Source organism: Mesoplodon bidens, assembly GCF_964165515.1.
Source record: "Mesoplodon bidens genome assembly, chromosome: 20".
Classification (NCBI taxonomy): Eukaryota; Metazoa; Chordata; class Mammalia; order Artiodactyla; family Ziphiidae; genus Mesoplodon; species Mesoplodon bidens.
The window spans coordinates 22,895,670-22,916,707 of record NC_138181.1 but is presented as its reverse complement, the minus strand read 5'-3'; the positions used below and the strand labels follow the sequence as shown (position 1 = coordinate 22,916,707).

The window sequence follows — 21,038 nt, the reverse complement described above, 5'->3', positions numbered from 1 at the left end:
CTAGCACACATACTGCCCTGGGATTTAACTTCATATACCCTTGTAAGCTTTTATATCTCCCATTCTCCCATTCTTTACTGAATTTCATAGATACCAAACGGGTAGGGTCACTGGATACACACCTGGGTCCTGGTTTGAGACTACATAGGTGGAACTCTCAACTAACAAAGTTCACCATGGTTATTACTAAGATCTTAATGAAAATTAGATAACAAAGCCTAAAAAAAAAGTTTATTGAGCTGACACAATAACTGTGTTTCTAAATCCTTCTTTAGGAAGCACCACAGAAAATAGAAATTCAGGTTTGAGAGCTTGAAAGCCCAGTTACAAGCTCTATTTTTTCTTTGTGGCTTTCAGCTTCCAGTACTTAAATAAGTCAGATAAAATTTACATTTCCTGTCTAAATTCCTGTCTAATTTACAGGGTTGATGTGAAGAAAAAATACCATAACATATGGGAAAGTGCTTTATAAACTAAAATACAATATACAAACATAATAATGGTTACACTCCTATATTTGATTTTCAAGAAAGCATCATTGAGTCCCTCATATTAGGATAACTAATCTATATCTAGGTCTAGGAATAAGGTTTTGATGGCAAGCTTCTTCCATATAACACAAGGGCAAAATGTCCAGAGTGGGTTAGTTTTGTGGTTGTAAGTCTGGATTCTTGGGTGACACTTCTAAAGTTGGAGAAGAATTAATTCCTAGTTGTGGTGTGTTGCTTTTGTTGCCTGATGCCTTGAGGCATGTTGATTTAGTCATGTTGGCTTTACATTTATATTCTGGGAAGGACCTCCATGTCCCAGGGTAGGTATCTGAGTACTATTCATCCAGCTCCCTGTCCTATTTCCTTTATGTAGTTATGATGAATAAGAACAAAACGCTATTTGTAACCATACATGTCCTTTATACTGAAACTGCAGAAAGTATAATTTTTCAGTACATGACATATTTTCATGCATACACCTATGTGTGTACAATCCCAAGAATGAAGATACATTTCATAGTTTTCCTTTACTAACATTGTGGTTTTCTTTACTAGTGAGTGAACAGTTCAAAAGCATGAATTCATAACTGCTTTGTCATTTATTTCCACCTATTGCATACAGTGAATATAATATGCTTGAAAAACACTTCAGTGATGCCTCTGTTCTTTCCATATTAAATTTAACCATCCATGTCTATGAATTCAGTTTACTAGGAAAACTCACGTTTAAAAAAATTGTACAAGAAACAGCTGGATTATCACAATTAGCAAGGAAATGAACTCAAGAATTTGAACTAGTATGTCAGGAACACTTTGTCTTCATGGTAAACATTCACTTTATGCAAATCCCACTCGGCTTCATTTAATTAAAAAGCTGAAAAAGAAAGAAAATTCTGGGCTGAAAATAAGAAAACACCAAGTGCTTTTTATTCCATTCTAAATTAGTACATGTAAATATAAAATAAAAATGTCATAGTTACATACATTATTTCACCTCATTCTAATTTTTATATCAGGGCAATTTCTCTGAACTAGTTCCTGTAATGGGATCAGGCTTGTGGTAAGAATAGGTTAGGGGTGGAAGCAGTTGTTGATAAGAACTTGAACTTGTGGTGTTTAAATTTGAGTAACTTTTTTTTTTAAATAGTTGATTAACAATGTTGTGTTAGTTTCAGGTGTACAGCAAGGTGGTTCAATTATACATATACATCTATCTTTTCTTTTTCAAATTCTTTTCCCATTTAGGTTATTACAGAATATTGAGCAGCGTTCCCTGTGCTATACAGTAGATCCTTGTTGGTTATCTATTTTAAATATAGCAGTGTGTACATGTCAATCCTAATCTCCCAATGGGTAGTTTCTGTGAGCCATTCTCATTGTTAGCTAGACCATTAGTTAAATCGGCATTTAAACTGACAATGTAGGGGAAGAAAAGGGAATGGATCGAAACACATATTTGGAGTGGGCCATTTCAACATCCTAAACAAAATAGTTTTTTCTGGTTATTTAATCTATAATGCATTTCTTAAAATAACTAAAGACTTTTGAGGATTTTATAATTTCATTATATTGAACAGCCAAAAAAGAATGTATTATAAATCATACTAAAAATAACATCAGATTCTGAGGAAACAACACAAATATGTATTTCTATATGTACATATAGAAATACAAGTAAAAAGTAACTATTTTTCCTTTCTTAACTTCCCTAAGCAAAACTTTAACCTATGAAAAGAAATTTATTTAAGTTTATAAAATCATGAGTCAATTTAAATAATATTCTTTAAGCTTTTGTTGCTTATTTGTACCTTTCTGCTAACAGGTAGCAACTTTTTTTTCTAAAGTCTTCACAACATAACTTTAGGACAACCAGAGATAAACCAATTCTTAACTAAATATTAAAAAAAAAATTAATGGTTACTATGGTTGGAAAGCCATGTAGTTGGGAAAGGGTTCAAACTAGTAAGTTTAATAGTTGAACATTTAAATGATAACATCCTAGGCATACGCTACTTCGTCTTTCTGAACCTCGGTTTCCTCATTAGTGAAAAGAACGGTTGTTTTGGATGATTTCTAAAGTTCTTTCCCGCGCTAATATTTTATAATCCTGGTGATACTATATGCTAATAGTTTATAATCCTGGCGATACTATACGCTAAAAGTAAATATATGTATTATAAAACATTATATGAAACATTTAAACATATTTTAAATATATGTTATCTATATTGGTTTACATTATATAATAAAGTAATTATGCAATACAAACTAAACTTTTTATTACTCTGTATCTGTTTCTGAGGAATTACTAAATTACAGGACAGAAATCATTGTGCTGATAGCTAGATGCAACAAGACATTGCTTCTCTTTTTTTTTTTTTTTTTTTTTTTTTTTTTTTTTTTTTTTTTTTTTTTTGCTGTACGCGGGCCTCTCACTGCTGTGGCCTCTCCCGTTGCGGAGCACAGGCTCCGGACACACAGGCTCCGCGGCCATGGCTCGCGGGCCCAGCCGCTCCACGGCATGTGGGATCTTCCGGGATAGGGGCACGAACCCGTGTCCCCTGCATCGGCAGGCGGACTCTCAACCACTGCGCCACCAGGGAAGCCCCCTGCTTCTCTTTTTTGAGATAACAAGTTATGACTTAAGTGCTGCAAGGGTAACCAATGCCATGAAGAGTCGGAAGTAAAATTCCTCAGAACATTAAGATACAGATGCTGTTCAAGCCACATAATCCTTAACAACACTGATGGCAAAGCAGGTATATATGTCATGTGTAGATGAACACTTCGGCTTTCTCTGTCCTCAATTAAAAGACTGCCCTGAAGATAAAGCTGACTGAAGAATAAGGGTTAATGAAAAAAGAAAACCTGATCACAAAATATTTAAAACTATAATTCAAGTTGAAAAACTTATAACTTAAAAGAAACCTGAGAATTTATAGTTTCTTTTTTTTGTGTGAAAAATAGTCCGCACATTTCCAGCGATGGAATACTAAAAATCACCTTTTAGCACTGCTAAAAGTATTACCATCATAAAAGCAAGAATAGTAATATGACCTTTATGGTCATTTTATACTTGCTAACTTTCTGGTGCTGGAAAGGTTAAAAAGGTTCTACAACTTTTAAATGTTGCTACATTCACAGGGTAAAAGGATCTTTGTATTTTCTTAATATTGAAATAGACTAAGAATCCTTAGTTACCAAGGTATTTGTTTACGCCAGGGTTTTTTCCAAACTGAAATATTTCTAGAAAACTTAAAATAATCTTTTTTTATATATTATTATGAAATAAGAAATACATATTTAATCTTGAACTGATCATTCTATTGTACTAAAAAAAAGTTTAATCTAGCAGAGTACTACCTAATTTATATTTAAAATAATCTTTTTCATAAAGAGTTATAAGCATTTGTTCAAGACACCGGAAATACCTGAGGCACAAAAGTGTCAAATATTTTGTTAAAATGTTTCTTAGAAAAGTATGAACTATTATTCGCCAGGTGATCATTCAATAGTTCATGTCTGGTTTTATTTTTTTATTATATAAATGTCCTAGTTGTGTTCCAGTATGAATGTTTTACACTGATTTCATCACTCAAGAAATAAGTTCCTTCATTTCTATGTATCAGGGTCTGACATACTTGTTGCTCTTCTCACATTTACCTATCTAGTGTTGATATATCATCTAATGGTTCTCATAGATTCATGCTTCTAATACTGTTTGGATATTAACTTTCCTAATAAGGCTTATTATAAAACATATACAGTGCTTTTGTATCATACTTAAAAACTGCTGAATGCTGAAAACTGAATATATTCCTCTTATTTGGAATGTATTCTTCAGTGTTGCAGTCTGTTTCCTCAGCGGGAGAAGCTGCCTTGGGTGCCACAATCAACTTCTGTCCAGACTTCTGTCCACCCGCTGTCATGAATGAATCTCATGACAATTCATGGTAGTCTATACATGCGTAACACTGACTACCGTGGCTGCCTTATTCTCAAGTGAATACATGCCTGGTCAACCCTAACTCAGGTAGCAGTATAAGATGGATGCTACTTGGCAAGGGTATTGACCTGTACCCAGGAAGAACAGGTAGAGGCTGGGACCAGCAAATATGCCCCAGAAGCTCCCCTTCTCCTAGCCTAAAGGGATGCAAATATTCCCTTCTAGTGTGTAACTTTATTATTACTTAAAGTACATCAGGGATGCCGAGGGGCCTTGTATATACAAAGTCAAAGCACTTCTCCCTTTAAGTCTGGCTCTCTGCTAATGCTCCCTCACAATAGCAAATATTCAGGATTTAGATAAAAATGCAGTCCCTGACTTGCTGGGGAGTGATATTCCACAAGTTCATAAACAAGCTTATTATTTGAAATCAAGTTTTTCTAGAGAAAGATTATTTAAAGTAGTAACTATTTCCTCAAATTCAGCGCCCCCAGAAGTCAGCTTCAGTCAGTATTCAACAGGACTTACTGATCATCTACTGTGTAGAAGAATATTATGAATAGAAGGGTGTTGCAAGAAAAAGAATGATTGAAAGTCATGGCCGTTTTGTTTCTTCTCTAGAGGAGAGAGACCTGGATACAATAAAGTATAACACAGTGACACATTTGATAAGATGGCAAAGAAGAATTTAAACAAGCAAACAAAGGAAAAAACTGGGAACAAGTGAAATGAAGGGATAACAGCCTAAGTGAAAGGAGCTGATGGAAGAAAGACAAATTATAAGAACAGATTCCGTGTGCGCCTTACGGCTAAACCAGGAGTCGGCACACTGTGAAAGGCCTGAAAGTCAATATTTTAAGCTATGCGGGCCGTAGGTCTCCCTCGGAACTACTAAACTAAGCTGCTCTAGGGCAAAAGCAGCCTAAGTCAAGGCATAAACAAATGAATCTGGCTGTGTGCCAATAAAACTCTATTCATGGACACTGAAGTTTGAATTTTATATAATTGTCACATCACAATATTCCCTTTTTTCCAGTAATTTAAACCTTTCTTAGTTTACATGGCACACAAAAATTGGCAGTGGGCTAGATTTGGCCCAAAGGCAGTAGTTGCTAACCCTGCTCTAAACCACAAGGTACAGTGAAGACTGTGCTGTAAGATGAAACAGATGGAGCCAAACTTTTAATATAACCCTTCCCTAGGTTCAAAATATATACAAGTCAAACTGCTGACATCCCAACTTGAATGTTGGGATTATAAAAAATTTTATTTTATTCAGTTTCTTGATATTTTCTAGAAGGAACATGTATTAACTTTTCCTTCTTTCTGGTTAGCCATCAATGGATTTTGATGAAGCAGCAGCATAATCTGTGCATATCTTAAAAAAAATTCTGCAGTATTCTCAAGTAAGTGATGGCTTATCGATGATAACGACTAAACACGGAGATAAATTAGGAGGCTGGGTGATATTCTGAAAAAGATACTAGGTATATAAATTCCCAGCAGTGGGAATACAAAGTGATGGAGACCAAACCGACTCCAAGGTTTCTATCTTGTATGATTATGAGAATAACAGTGTTGTAGGGAAAATGGGCAGGGCAGGAGACACAGGTTTGGAGCAGAGATGAGCTTGGCTTTGGGGTTGAGGGTGAGGTGTTAATGTGGTATTAAGGTCTGTTTCTAGATCTCAGGAGAAAGATCAGGATTTAACATGTATATCGGGGACTGAGAAGTAATCTAAAAGGAAAAAGGAAGGTCCAAGTGTGCCATGTTACAAAATCCAGGGCATAACATGACCAAGAGGAGCTAGTTAACTAAAGTCCTAGAAAGGTTACACGGGTTGCAGAATGAGAAGAAACATCTGGATCTGGTTATTGGGTGGCTACTGGAGACCCATATTACATGTAATGTGTAATGTATTTCCTTTTCTCTTCCTGTGAAATATCTGAACAGGCACCAAATAGTGGTTTGCATTTTGTTTTGACTTCTCTTAATTAATTTAACTGTTCCCCAGTGTTTTAAAAAAACAGAATGTATGCGGTGCTCTTGAATGAATGAATTCTGTCCAATTGGGAGCAGGTTAAGTTCTCTACCAAGATCTTAAGCTGGACAGAATTTTCTTGTCTAATGTTCTCACTTCCTGTTGTCAAACTGGGAAGGAAGTCAGACCTCATGGTTACATAATGGCACTCGGTCGCACAGAAATCACTTCTGTGGTTAAGGGGCAGCTGCTCTGATTTCATCTTGGAGCCAAAGAAGTGAACTCACTCCTGTTCCCCTGGCCTTGTAGCTACTAGAACTTAATGAGTCACTGTTCTCAGGACTTTCTAACCTTTATATTGACAAGTGTTCTAAGGGGATGCGAGGGAGAAGTAGTTACGGCTGTCAGCCAGGCCTCTTCGGCCAAAAGCCCTGGGGCTCTCTTCTTTGTAACAGAAAATTACCAAGTCCAGAAAAGTCTTCAGGTCTGAAGTACATGATCTAAAATAAAGCCCTAAAGAAATTCAGGACTTTATTAGGAGTTGGGAAAGGGATCTTTGGGAATGGAAACCTTTCTACTGATATACCTACAGTTACGCACGGTGAGAGCTGTCAAGTTTAACGACTGCCAAGGCCTCTTCTCTGCAGCCTACAGAGCGGGGCACTTCGGAAGAGTCTGGATAACATTACTGTTATTATAACTAGGTGTGGTCAGAGACGTGGATGCTAGGTCTGGGGGGAAAAGACCAATAAAGCTAGTATGTGGGGTAAGGTTGGGGGACAGGTGAACAACAGAACTTCTAGATCACAGGAGCTTCCTACTCTCCCTCCTTTCGGGGGTTGCTGAATGGTGGAGTTTCTGCCGGCGTAAGAAAGTTGTGTTTGCACAATGGAAATAACCCTCTTGAGCTTCCTTTGCTGTGTGTGTCTCTGCTCAGACCACGTGTTCTGAGGTTTGAGGGACTGCAGTGCAAAATCAAAAAACCTGGACTCTGAGTTTTCTATAAAAATTACTTTGGATTTATATACAGGTTCCTAGTATCTATTTCTGAAATATCAAGTATTGATTAAAAAATCAGTACCTGTTTAGAAGACTTGTATTTTATTATTCTGGATATTAAGGCTTATATTGTTTGTTAGTGGGAAAAGGCATTTGACTATACTTTTCCTCAGCAGAATTAAACGTATTTCTGTCAATTGTTCTGCGTTCCTCCCTCAAGTAATAAAACAGAAGTAACCAAATCGAATTACATTTTGTTTGAAGTGGTGGGCATACGCATGCATATGAATATTATTGTCTAAAAAAACATACTGTGTGTGTCAGTGGTTAATTCCATGGGTCAAAGTCTACTGCTGGAAATTTGTATCTGAGGGTTTGTCCCCGTAGCAGCTAAGTACAACAGCGTAAGGCTGGGATACGAGCTCTCGTAGTTCTAAGTTATCTTGCATTTGTAAAACAATAGTTGGCCGCAACTTGTCTTACTTATGAGATAAATATTATGGTGGTTATCCAAAAGATGAGGAAAACTGAGGCTCAGAGAAGATGAAAAGACTTGCCTGAGGTTACAGTTTTAAAGGGCTATGGTCCAAATCACATCTTCTCACTCAAAGTCCAGATCACTTCCCAATACACCACAGTGAGATACAACAATATGGAGAGAATAGTCCTTAAGATTCGATTTCCATTTGTACAAGAGTATTACAAAGATTTAGCACTGTATTCTTTATGTAGCTAAGATAGGACACACACAGCGGTGCCGCTATAGCACTCCAGCTCTTCTCTGAACCACCTCTAAGTCTTTGGACCTTTACGTCATTCTTCAAAGCTGGAACTCAGCATCAGAAAGGCAATCCCAGTGAAACTCTTATCAATTATACATATTGTGGATTGATCACCACACCATTTCTGTGTTTTATTTTTGTACGGCTCAAGATTGTGTTTTATATTTTCCCTACAGATGAAAGATCTACATCTAAGTAAGATGTAGAAAGGAAAGTGATATTGTTACGTAGTGTACGTCCTGGGATTTTTTGCCTTGCTGTGCTTGTTCACTAGCATACTTTTCTCAAAATTCATTAGGAATATCTTTCATGTCTACCTATTATTCTGTACTTTCTCTTACTGAATGTCAATCCTTTTTTTGGTTATTCATCATCTCTGAAAGCAACCAAAGCCATCATGAATTACAAGTATCTTGTTAAGACAATGGAATAGTTTCTATGTCCATTGTAAGCTTAATTAATACATATTTTTATATTTACTTTTGATGCCAGCCAGCTCAGGATCATTTTGAGGTTGCAATAAGTATCTTTAGAGCCCAGGTTTCTGGAATAATGTTTACACACTCCACACACCCCTCTGGGTGTGTGGAACAACCCAACAACTCCACGGCGTATCATGTGATGTGAATTCCACCTTCTGGAGTTGTGTAATGTGGCAAACCAATACTCTCCTCTCCACTATGTTTTTATCTTAATGGTTCCTGTTGCAGTTAGATAAGGAATAAATAAAAAATGTTTTTGAATAAACATATTCAATTAACAAGTATATGATGAGCACCTACTATGTGCACAACACTTTGGAGATATAAAAAAGGCATTTCCAAGGACCTTCTCTAAAATACCTTACGATACTCTAGAATAAAAAGAACTGCAACACACAAAAGTTACATATGAATACTTAATGAAAAATGTAACGTGGTAAGGTGCTACTGAATAACCAAGTGCTGAGAACCCACTACCTTTCAGGCACTACAAATTGATTGTATAATTTATCCCCTCAAAATTCTCAGATAGGTATTAATTATTATGCCAAGTTTACAGATGAAGAAACAAGCTTAACAAAGCTGTTATCCAACCCCATAAAAACACTACTTTTAGAGGTGATGAAAAATGAGACTCAAAAGTTAAGTAACTCCAAGTCCCAAAGTTAGTGAAGAGAGAATGGAAGATTCAAACTTGGATCCGTGTGACTGCAGAGCCAGAGTTCTTAACTAACATACAAAATTATATACTGAATTTGAACTCAGATCTTGTGATTCTAAACATTATTTTTCCATTATACCATACTACCTCTCAAAGACAACCAAAGATTCATAAACAGGAAGCAAAGTGATAGAATTAGTAGAGGATGTTTCATGCTGTTTTCCTACTAAAACAGAGACTTGATATGTCAAATAGTTTTATAGAAATTTTTTGAAGAAAACTTTGAATCAAAGTGTGTCAGTGGAAAACAGTGGGAAAGTAATTACCCATAATGGAAGACTCTCATGTATGACCACTAGCACTTTACTCTTCTTAGAAAATGGAATAAGCCCTAAAGTTAATCTTTATTTAATATACAAGATGAATTCAGTGCTATCACTAGAATAAAATTCCTTCTTTTTCTGAACTATGGCTCAGATGGTAATTACATCAAATTCTTAATAATCTTTGATATTTCACTGGTAATTTCAAGGGATTCGAGAGACCAATTAAGTTCATCAAAAGGTTCAGGGAAAATCTGTTCTTCACCCAACTGAATCATGCAAATAAAAAACAACAGTTACCAATCCCAAACTCCCTAACAACAACAACAAAAAGACAAAAAATAATTGTAAATCACTATATTGTACACCTGTAACTTATATGATATTGTACGTCAACTATACATGAAAAAGAAAGTGGAAAAAAAAACCCCAAAACAACAGTTGCTTAATCTTTAGTGTAAAAAAATCCTGCTTAGGAAAAATTAAATATAAATGTGTAAAATCTTTATATCAGAACTAATGAGAATAACTAGCATCAAAGACTTATTGAGTAATTAATACTATGTGCCATTTACTAAGTACCAGGCAATGTGCTAAGTGATTTATATCATGTAATCTTTACAAATGTCAAAGTATGTAAACATTTCCCATTTACAAATGAGAAAACCAAGGTTTAGAAAAGTTACTTAACTTTCCCAAAGTCACTGAGCTAGTAACAGGTAGATCAGGGGTTTAAATGAGGGAAGTTTGCTTATTGAAACTTAAAGATGATCTGGGAGAATTTAGTGATGGCATGAAACATGTTGATACTGTGGGGAAAAAACCCTTAAGACTAAAATGTGGGGAAGATTTAAGGAAATAGAGTAAACATGTAACAGACTTTTATCCCTTTCAGCAAGTACACAGACCAAAAGAAAAAAAATAGCAGTGTGAAGTACTCAGAAAATAGGAAGCGCATGAATGTTTAAGGTTTTGTGAGGTTTAAAATTAAAATAAAAATGAAAGGCAAAAAGATCATTCCTTATAGAAGAAATTAAAGGTTGTATATCAGACAATTCAAAATTGTGAGGAAATAAAAAATTAGTTTTAAAATAATTCTGGACATAGTTCTGTGCATCAGAGGCATTTCTTGGTACAAAAGTTATAATTCACAAACCTAAAACACAGATATCAAAGGCTACCAAAGGCTGGGGCATTACACCCAAGAGAGTACTTTGGCACTGGAGCCAAAGCCCCTGGCTAAAGGTGTTTTTCAGTTAGTAGATGGTGTTATGTTCAAATATGCATTTTCAGTAAAGGACATCTCTCGTCTTATCCAAAGTACTGGTATTATCTAAAGTAGGTAGAAGTGGGAGGTTTTCCCATTCTTTTTGAAGAAAACTGTTTATTTGTCCTGGCAGCTCATCTCAAAGTCAAGGAAATGGTCTTGGTTGAGAAAGTTTTTTTTTTTTTTTTTTTTTGCAAGCCTACTTCAATGTATGTCTTGCACAAAGGATTGGACTGATTTAGCTCTTGGTCACCAGGGTTTATGATTCATTATACTAGGCACTAGCTGTCATTGAAGATGGACATCCACAGTGTCTTTTCAGAAGTACCCAGGCCAAGACATACCTCTGGAATATGGAATACCTTTCCTGTTGCTATAATGATGGTGTCAAGTATCTCATTTTCTCATTCCCTACAAACTACCTTTATCCGATAGGAGCAAGATTTGGTTTGTTTTTTATTTATCAAATACTATAATGCTGGTGCCACAGATGCGTGCTTCTGAGAATGCAAAGTGTCCCTTCAGAATGTGGTACTATGTTCATAACTGACCGAGCCTCTCCCATAGGATAATTCAGCGGGAAATTGTCTCTTTTTCTTTTTTTTATTAACATGTCATCTCTCAACTATTCCCAGAATTATTTCTCTTGTCCTTTCTTTCATTTATTCCCTCTCTCACTCTGGCTTTTGCTGTCACCTTTGCTTTCTCTCCAGTGAACTAGTTGGACAGAAATTGTTTTCACTATACTGCCAGGTTTTTAGAACTTAGCTGAGGATTTATCCAAATCTCTGGTATATATACTCTCTCCAGTCCTTTTGGCAACACTTGGTCTTGAGGTTAATCATCTATTTATTATCATAATCATTTGCAAGAGAACTGATACAATTTCTGAGTAAAACCTTATTCTGAAGGAAAATGATGCAGTGGATTAAAAACAAACCCCAAAGCAATACCTACCATTACTAAAGTAACTCTGGCATATATCCACGTGTTAGATAATAAGAGAATAAAGCTTTTCAGAGGCAAAGTTGGTATTTTTTGCTCATAATGCTCCCCTCTACCATATTTTGTTAGCTCAGAGGGATGCTGTAAATGAAATGAAGGGAACACATATAACCTATTCTATCAACCTGACAAGGCAAGAGAATTTGATGATGAATGACTGGAGAGGTATGAAGTAGGAGGGCTAGAAGGATGTATGGAGGAAGCTTGATGAACGATGCATCACTATATCCATGGAAAAGACAGAATGCAGAAAAGCAGATACAAACAGAAGTTCTTAAGAGGCTGAAGAGAAATATTAGAAAGCTTTGAAGTGATATGGGAAGAGATAAATAAACTAAAAGAATGATTTAAAGTGGGCAGTGGAAGAGCTGGATGGCTAAGTCCTGCAACAGCGCAGCAAACGGTGGAGTTTGCAAGAGTGGAGGCCAAAGCCAGGATCCTGCCTTCACGTCTCTGTAATGACATGTCACAGTCTTTCAGTGCACTGGGTTTCCCAGGCTTTTTTGCTGAGCTCTGTTCTGATTCTGTTTCTTGGCAGCTCCTTTTAGGGGTCTTCATCTAAACTATGTCAGACTTCATATTCACAAACCACTCTTGGGCGTGATTTCCATCTGACTTCTTACATCTCCACTTCCAGCCCCGTGAGGCCAGCTAAAGGCAAGCCCAGTCCTTGTTTAGCCTGGTGGGCCCTTGGAAAGGGAGTGTGACTGTGACACAATAAGAATGGTTGATGCCACACTGATAAAGAAATAAGCATATACTCTGGTTCAGAAATGCTTACTATGAATATCTAGGGTGAGGCCTGGAATATGTATTTTGAAAAGCTTCCCAGGTGATTTACATGTCCACTCCTGGTAAAGAATCAGAGGATTAGAGACTTATATTTCTAAATGACAATGACTTCTTGGGGAAAAAAGTACAAACTTAAACTCTTCATATCATAACAAAATAGTGCTGTCAAATGTAACATTATTCTATGGAACGAGAAAAACAACTTTTCTCGACTTGTTCTAACATAGCAATATCATGACTAGGAAAATCTAGATAGGGGATGATATTCTTGTTAGAGTTTGATGCTCTGATGTAGAAGGAAAGCTGGAATTTGCTCTTTACCTTTCCCTGTTTTCTGACCGTCAACTAAATACGTTTTAAGAATCGCACAACATCCCTTACTGTACTTTACCTTTTATTAAAATAGACACCTTTCATGGACACTGTAAATGCTGTAGGTTGAAATGAATTAATTTAACTGTTTTTGACACCTGAATAAAAACTTAAGGGAAAAAGAAATAGAAATACTCTTCTACAGATTCCATCAACAGAAAACATGCAAGTCAAAACTAAGCCTCCAGTCATACAGAACTGTGATTCTCAATCTTAGGGTAGGGAGAAAAAGAAGAACATAAACTTCATCTTTCTTGGGCGTACTTAATCTGAGATTTGATTAGTCTGATTTCACATTTTCAAAACCCAAATTAGATAGCCAATGTCAAGAATAAAATCAAGAAACTGGAGGCTTTATTTGCCTTTCTTATTACTCTTCTTGCCCTCAGAACTAATGTTTTTTTAAAAAATTCACTTATGCTGCAGGCAGGATTAAAGGTAGGTGGCCTCACAGCTCAGATCTGATACTCACATTTCTTCTACGCCTTTAGTACATTTATTTTTAATGGGTGTGAGAAGAAGAGATTGGAAATGTGCCTCTGTCTGTATGAGAAAACAGAGAGGGGGTGCTGAAGCGTCTTACTCTACATTGTAAGCCCATAATCAGATCTCTGTCACGGGAATAGTTCTGTGCCCCAGAAAAAGCGGTACATTGCTGCCATCACCTATGTAGAAACATTCTCTTAATATAATTGCTCAGTTCACATGCAAAAGGGATGTAAGGTATGAGATTTTATTTTCTATCAATATATCATCAGTTCTACTATCTCAACAGAAAAGAGTTTTCAAAATCTCTGAGAAAGGAAATACAGAACCTTTACTTATTAATTAGAGAGAAGGATGGGTTATTAGAAGGACTCCCTAGAGAAAGAGAAAGTGGAATATTTACTCCTTTGAGAGAAGCTGAGGGAGGAATGTGGTCAAGAAATGAATCTGCCTAATTCATGACCTGGACAACTCTAATCTGGCATATCAGTTGTATTCTGCTTTAGTGAAAAGTATAGTTTGGTTATAATAACATCATTTTGGAATGAATTTTCAACATCTTTCCATCCCCAATTATCAAAATGTTGGTAAAAATCTTAGGAGATATTCATTATACAACTTCCAGTGACCAGACATTATTTTATCATTTAGTTTTCCCTTTCAAGTTTGCTTTTATTTGAAAAAAAGCTAAAACTTTGCAGAATTCAAAAGATGATGCAGTTTATTGGACACTGAATAGTAGGTTTTATGAGAAAAAAATTTTGCAAATGAAGTAAAAATCATGATGGACAGGCAAACCAAGACAAGAAGAAATTGTGATAAATTCCACAGAATTTAAAACATTTTGTTATCTGTTTATGTACATATGTAATATGCATATAACATGTATCTCTAAAATAAAACTATACTATGCTAGGCAGCAGGAACCATGCCTTATATCTCCTTCATATGGTCTATGTGGAACACATGGCAGGTGCTCAAAAACTTGCTTAACAGAGTTTAAAGTCATTTGGCAAATAAGTTAGCTACTTTATATTAATCCTTAAATATATATTAACCGTTGAAGTTCTATTTATTCTGTTAGTTAAAAATGAAAACAGTCACATTAGTATAATGATATTACCTGTAAGGGTAGCCGTGGTACTTGGAACGAAATATTGAAAGTAGAAAACTGAAGAAGAAGACCACCAGGCCTAATCCCACTAGACAAATGACTAGAAAGAGACAGAAAACTCCATTGGTCTGGATACACACAACCCAAATGTTTATATTTTTAAAATGCATTCAGTTAATTACAGTATACTTACATGTAACAGTTCATGGCACATACGGGTACAACAAACCAGATAATCATTATTTTCCACATTCTTCTCAATGAAAATGTACTATTTGGGGTATGAGAACAACAAAAGTGATCTAAGTCTTCTGGTGGTTTTCTTCTCTTACAGAATTCCTACAAGTACTAAAATGCCCCCAGAGGGATCAAAACAAAACACAACAAAATATGTGGTAAACCGCAAACAAGATTATCAGCCCCTGCATTGTGAAGTACTGGCTATATTAGCAGAGACATTTGCATTATTAGAATGTGCAATATAATTTTATTTTCAGATGCCATGGAATATTTACAGAGAAATGTAGTTTTAGGTTATTGGCTAGATTATTGCCTCAGTAAAAGCCTGTTACTTACAAATAACAGTTCGTCCCAGCGCACTGAAGGCTAGGAACAAAAGCTTGGGGAGTGAGAAAATATGAACTCTGTGACAGTCAAAGCAGGAGAAAATCCCCCTAAATAGCTGGTAATAGTGTCACGGTATTACTGTTTGTTTGTTTTACAAAGGAACAGATGGTGTATGTTACAGCAGAACGTGCTTAGGCTGTGGTCTAGGTTTTCAGTATCACTTTGTCCAAGGCAAGTTGACAACAGGGAAATTTCTTTTCCTTTCTGTTATGGTTAGGAAGATTTTACTCTAAAGTAGATGACTAATCAAATATATATAATATATATAATAAAAATGTATGCAAATACATATATTGGATTTTAATTAAATAAGATACATTGCTATTAGTAAAATAAACAAAACATAAATGCTTAAAAATCTGAGACAATTAAATGCAGGTATGTTTAGTATAAAAGAAAACATAGGTATATTTAGAGAAATAGCAATTTATTTAAATTTGTTCTGTAAATAAGTAGAAATTAGTTCTCTTAATAAGAAATAGCTAACCATTTCTTAAGAATAAAACATTTGTGCGATACTTGTATCCTTTCGTTAGTTTGAGGGAATTCTTTAAAAACACTGAAATATCTAATATAATTAATTATAAAAGAAAGGGGAAGACAAAAGAGATTAAACACACTGAGAAGGAAACAAGGAAGATTAAACGGTTCTATGTGCTGCTATAGTGATGAAATACGATTTTTAAATTATTCTAGCACATAAATTAGATCAGGTTTAATTACAATCCTGGAAATCAGGGAGTAGATAAGGTATGGCATTGTTAAAACATGGTCTCGAAATCTGTCAGTTTTCTTTCAACTCTGTAGGAATACCATTCTCTCAGTTTTGAGAACAAATTGCGAAAAGTCCTAAGTGCTTAGTAGCGTTGAGCTGCAGCCTCTGTGGCATTTCACTTCAGGTAACACTCATGAAGGTAAACTTCAAATGAATATTGGCAGAAAGCAAAGCAAAAACAGTTGGTGAATACTGCAAAAATGAAAAACACCCTTTTTTCCTTAAATTGTGGAATGTCCAAGTATGAAGACACTAGCCACTAGACATAGCAACTGTGCTTACAATAATCTTAGTAAACCCAGAATTAATGACATGATGCTTTACTTTCTACTTCTACATTTGGCATTACCAAATACTTCTTCCTTTCCTCTGTCTTTTTCTCCAGAAGCTGAGTAAAACACTTTTTCACTCCCTTTGCCGCTTTCAGTAACCTCATCTGATAGTGTTTGATGGGAAATAAGCCTCAAAATGTGATCAAGTAAGACAGAGTATATTACTTGATTCTATGCAGTGGAACAAAATAATGCTACTCAAGTACTCGCACGTCGGGGAGAGGACCCGAGACAGGAGTCAGTAATGACCCAACAAACCACTGCAGCCCATACGAGATAACGTACTTGTGAGAAGAAAATGCTATGACGACACAGACGCATTCTGACCTGGGCAATAATAATCACAGTACTTGTATTATATCAAAAATAAAAATCACACTGGAATCAAAAGGGATAATTTAAAAATATATTTCCCATTCTCCACCCCTTCTGTCTGTCTCTCGCCCCCCCCACACTCACGCACACACACACGCAATGCACACTGCCACACACATTCACTCCCCCCCCCACAGACACAGACACGAATAAATAAACTGGCAGTGGGTGGGGGCTGGAGTGATTATTTATATATATATAATTATAGACCTGCAATTAAAAAATTACGTATTTCTATTTTAATATGAAGGATACATGATAAATATATAAATACATAAGAATTTGTCCTTATAAATATTACTTGCCAGTCCCAAGAACGTCACATTCTTAATTCAAAACATAAATCATAAAATGATATTCTGAACAATGATTAACTAAAGAAAGTAATGCATTCGTCGCTTGTGTAGTTTCTTTCTAACAGTGTATAGATGGCATCATGGGAAAAGAGAGGGTAGACTAAAGTGTCTGTTAACGTCCAAAACATTTAAACACTTAAGATACCTAAGAATTATATTTAGAAATCACTATGACTGACTTACATACATGTCACTATAACTAGAATTCCCATTAAAAAATGTCTGGATTTTTATTTTAAACTTCTTAATAAATTATGAGTCTTTTCCAGATGCCTGTGTTCTGCACACATACATTCTGGGTTTTAAAAAGCGTTCAGAAATGCAAAGCATATTGAGAAAAATCTTAATTATAGGTTTCTGGAAGCATAATCGTAAGCTCACATGGGGACTTTATATTAATTAGAGAAAGATCTGTGGCGGGAAATACTGAACGTAAGGCTGAGTGTCCTTTCCTAACCTCTGCTCCGCAGGGCAGAAGATCTTTCCCATGTGTTTTTTCCCTTTTCCTGCCAAAAACATGTTACTTTATAAACATGTATTCTTTTTCTACAACTCCCTGAGAGGAACAGTTCTGTCAAAGGATAGAATGTAGTCACCTTGTTAAGACATAGTGCTGGAACTTGGTAGAGTTGTAAATCTTGGAATATCATTGGAAAAGGCAAAGACACTGGAAAACATGGTATTACGAAATGCCCCCTTTCTAAATGTTGCTAAAAGGTTTTGGAGGTAATCGGAAGTATAATGTTTCAGGGTACAAGACCTATGCAAACTCTTCTCTCTCTGAGTCAGTCCTTGAATGCATACCTGATTCTTGTGGCACAGGGAAACATATCATTAGCCAGTAAAACCTCTGAAGACTGCCCGCAGAATTTTCCACCTCTTCCTGTAGGGTGGACATGACTACAGAGACTACGGCTTTAGCAGAGATGCATCAGAGCACCCCAACCAAGGGTGAATAAGAGCTCTTCTTTCTATCCAGTTCCACAGAAAATCACCCAGTCCCATTTTGGAAGAAATGTATTTTTAAGTATTTGCCACACACACATCCAAGAAACAGAAAAAAGTAAGAAACACCACAAGTGTCTTCAAACCAGAACATTTCTTTAGAAGTTCATTTACAAAGGACTTTTATCTATTTCCCATTTGATTTAAATGAAGCTTAAGACTAAAACAAACTTAGAAAAATACCAACACAGAGACTTACTCCGTCTTTTTCCAACATCGCCTTTGGATGTTGCCGCTTCATTTAGAAGAACCATCCCCATGGTGATAGCAGCATCTATAGTAGTTGTCAAGGAAACAGCAGAAATAGATGCAAATAAAATCTATTAATTTTTCTGGATCTGAACACAATGTGTTCTGTCCCAGAATGATTAAATTACAAACGCACAGAGGTAAATGCAATTTATTCTCTTTATATAAGATTACCGCTGTTTGTGTATTTAAATATGCCTTAATTTTTAGACTGTATAACCTGCAACTTTGAGATTTTAAAGGTCTAATTCTAAATGCCCTTAAATTCCAGAACTTTCATAGTGCATATCAATTATAAACTCTCAAAACCAATAATGGTATTTCACATTATACATAAAGGTATACACCAGTTACAATTAGAATGACAATTTATTGGCAATCATAGAAAATGAGAATATATTCAGCATGGGTCCAACCAACCAACCTCTGTTGGATGCCTAATGCATCCAAGAGAAAAAGCCACTACCAGCCCCATGCAATACCATCTCCCTGCCGGACACATATGTATACCACTAAACTTTTAGGAAATCCACAATAACACAGTTTGAAAACCTCTGAAATTTAGATAATTACTAAGTTCTTTGTGTTTCAGTCACGTCGTCATGGCCTGAAAGGACAAGGTAACAGAATGAATGTTTTGCACTAGCAGTATGTTAGTTTGTGGACTTCAAGGATTCATTATTCTTAAGGTGTTTTGGACAATTAACTGATACAAACTCCCTCAAGTCCAGAGTCATAGGAGGTTGCCAATAATGAAATGATCGAAAAATTAAAAGCTTGTATCACTCAAACTGCTGATACACAGGGAATTTCGACTGCCTAACTTAGTTCTCTGGAGCAGACTGATAGGACTGATGTAGATCCTTAATAAGGAATTAAATTAGGGTTCTCCTTTCATCTTTCTTTGGCAACACCCTTTTATATTCACGTAAAATTCTAATCTATACATTTATGTACATATTTGATCTACTGAAAATTCATAGAGTTCTGGATTATTTTAACTATCACAAAAACATTTTTTTTAAATATTCAAAATATAAATGACACTTTAAAATGATTTTATATAGATAATATAAACAAAATGAATATTTCTTTTATGACACCATCTGCTCAGTAGCTTCCAAAATTCCTTTATAAAACTGGGGAAAATCACACTACTTTTATTTCTGGGGAAAACAAGTTTTAAAAACTAAATGCTTTAAAATTTTAATGAGAGTAAAGCCATATATTCAATATTCTCAGGATAAAACTGAATACATGAACACCCATGTGTACATAATAAATGTGTGTGTATTATTAGCACACACAGACATCAATATGTACTTAGCGAGAAGTTATTTTATTAAGCAAATTATATTTTATTGGATATTAACTATGGTCACTCAAGGGTAACATATCCCTGTTACTATATCTTCATACGTGTTATTTTTACTACTGTCTTTCTGTAAATTGCTGCATTATTATGTTGTAAACTGTGACCTACATGCTGCTCATCTGATTGCTTTTGAATTTCACACAAATTCAAACAATGTTGTTACAAAATTGTAAGATTTCCATAAGAGTGTACCACATGTTATTGCTTCATCTTACTGATGGGCATTTGTTTCCAAATGTTTGCTATTTCAAATACTCCTACAAAGACTGTCTTTTTACATGTACACGTGCAATATTTTTTCCTAGGGTCTACACCTAGAGGTAGAGTTTTTGAGAGGCTGATATGTGTATTTTCAAATTTACTAGGTATGATCATATTCTGTAAAACAAGTACTGTTAAGAGTTTCCATTTTTCTTACGTTGCCGAAGAAACGTTACGTTGGTATTGCTGAACTATTGATTTTATCAAATTGTTGAGTGGGGATCTGTATCAATAGTGAGTCTGAGTATCTTTCGATATGTTAATTCTTTTTTGTTTAATCTTTTGTATAGTGCTTAGTTATTTGTCCATTTTTCCATAAGCATACGTGCCTTATTAACTTAGAAAATGCTTCACTTTTTTTCTGGATATGAATTGATTAAAGTGTTGCATTTAGATTCTTCTACTTGTCTTCTAAATTGTTTAGTTATGCAGGTTTTCATTTTAGTATGGTCAAAATTATTATTCTTTTATGAGCTTTGGTTATTGTTTCTTGCTTATGAAATTAATTCCTACCCCTAAGTCTTAGAAATATTCTCTAGCTTTTCTTAATTGAAATATACAATATTATGTTAGTTTCAGGTATACAACATAGTGTCTGCACATTTAAATACACTAGGAAATGATTGCCACCAGTAAGTCTAGTAACCATCTCTCCCATACAAAGTTACTACAGTATTATCAACCATACTCCTTATGTTGTGTATTACATCCCCATGACTATTTTAAAACTGTAAGCTTGCACCTGCTAATCTCCTTCACCTGTTTTGCACAACCCATCACCCACCTGCCCTCTGGCAACCACCTTGTTCTCCATATCTATGAGTCTGTTTTTGATTTGTTCTGTTTTGTTCATTTGTTTTTTAGATTCTGCATACAAATGAGATCATAAGGTTTTTGTCTTTCTCTGACTTATTTCACTTAGTGTGATACTCTTCAGATCCATCCATGTTGTTGCAAATGGCAAGATTTCTTTTTATTTAAT

General features: G+C 35.4%; 1 protein-coding gene across 5 annotated transcripts in view; it reads right to left on the bottom strand.

The window, feature by feature from the left end:
- Nucleotides 1-890: 890 nt before the first annotated feature.
- Nucleotides 891-21,038, bottom strand: part of TUSC3 (tumor suppressor candidate 3) — a 175,359-nt gene continuing 155,211 nt past the window's right edge. For 2 of the 5 annotated variants that reach the window (XM_081220709.1, XM_081220711.1), the window contains 3 exons: nucleotides 18,371-18,445; nucleotides 14,711-14,801; nucleotides 7,975-8,037 (listed from right to left, as the gene is read on the bottom strand). In XM_081220709.1, coding sequence (XP_081076835.1) covers nucleotides 8,019-8,037; nucleotides 14,711-14,801; nucleotides 18,371-18,445 — 185 coding nt within the window. In that variant the 3' untranslated portion in view covers nucleotides 7,975-8,018. Of the gene's footprint in view, nucleotides 1,366-7,974; nucleotides 8,038-14,710; nucleotides 14,802-18,370; nucleotides 18,446-21,038 lie in introns of those variants that run through there. The other 3 variants (XM_081220710.1, XR_014014085.1, XR_014014086.1) reach the window with 3 other exon arrangements.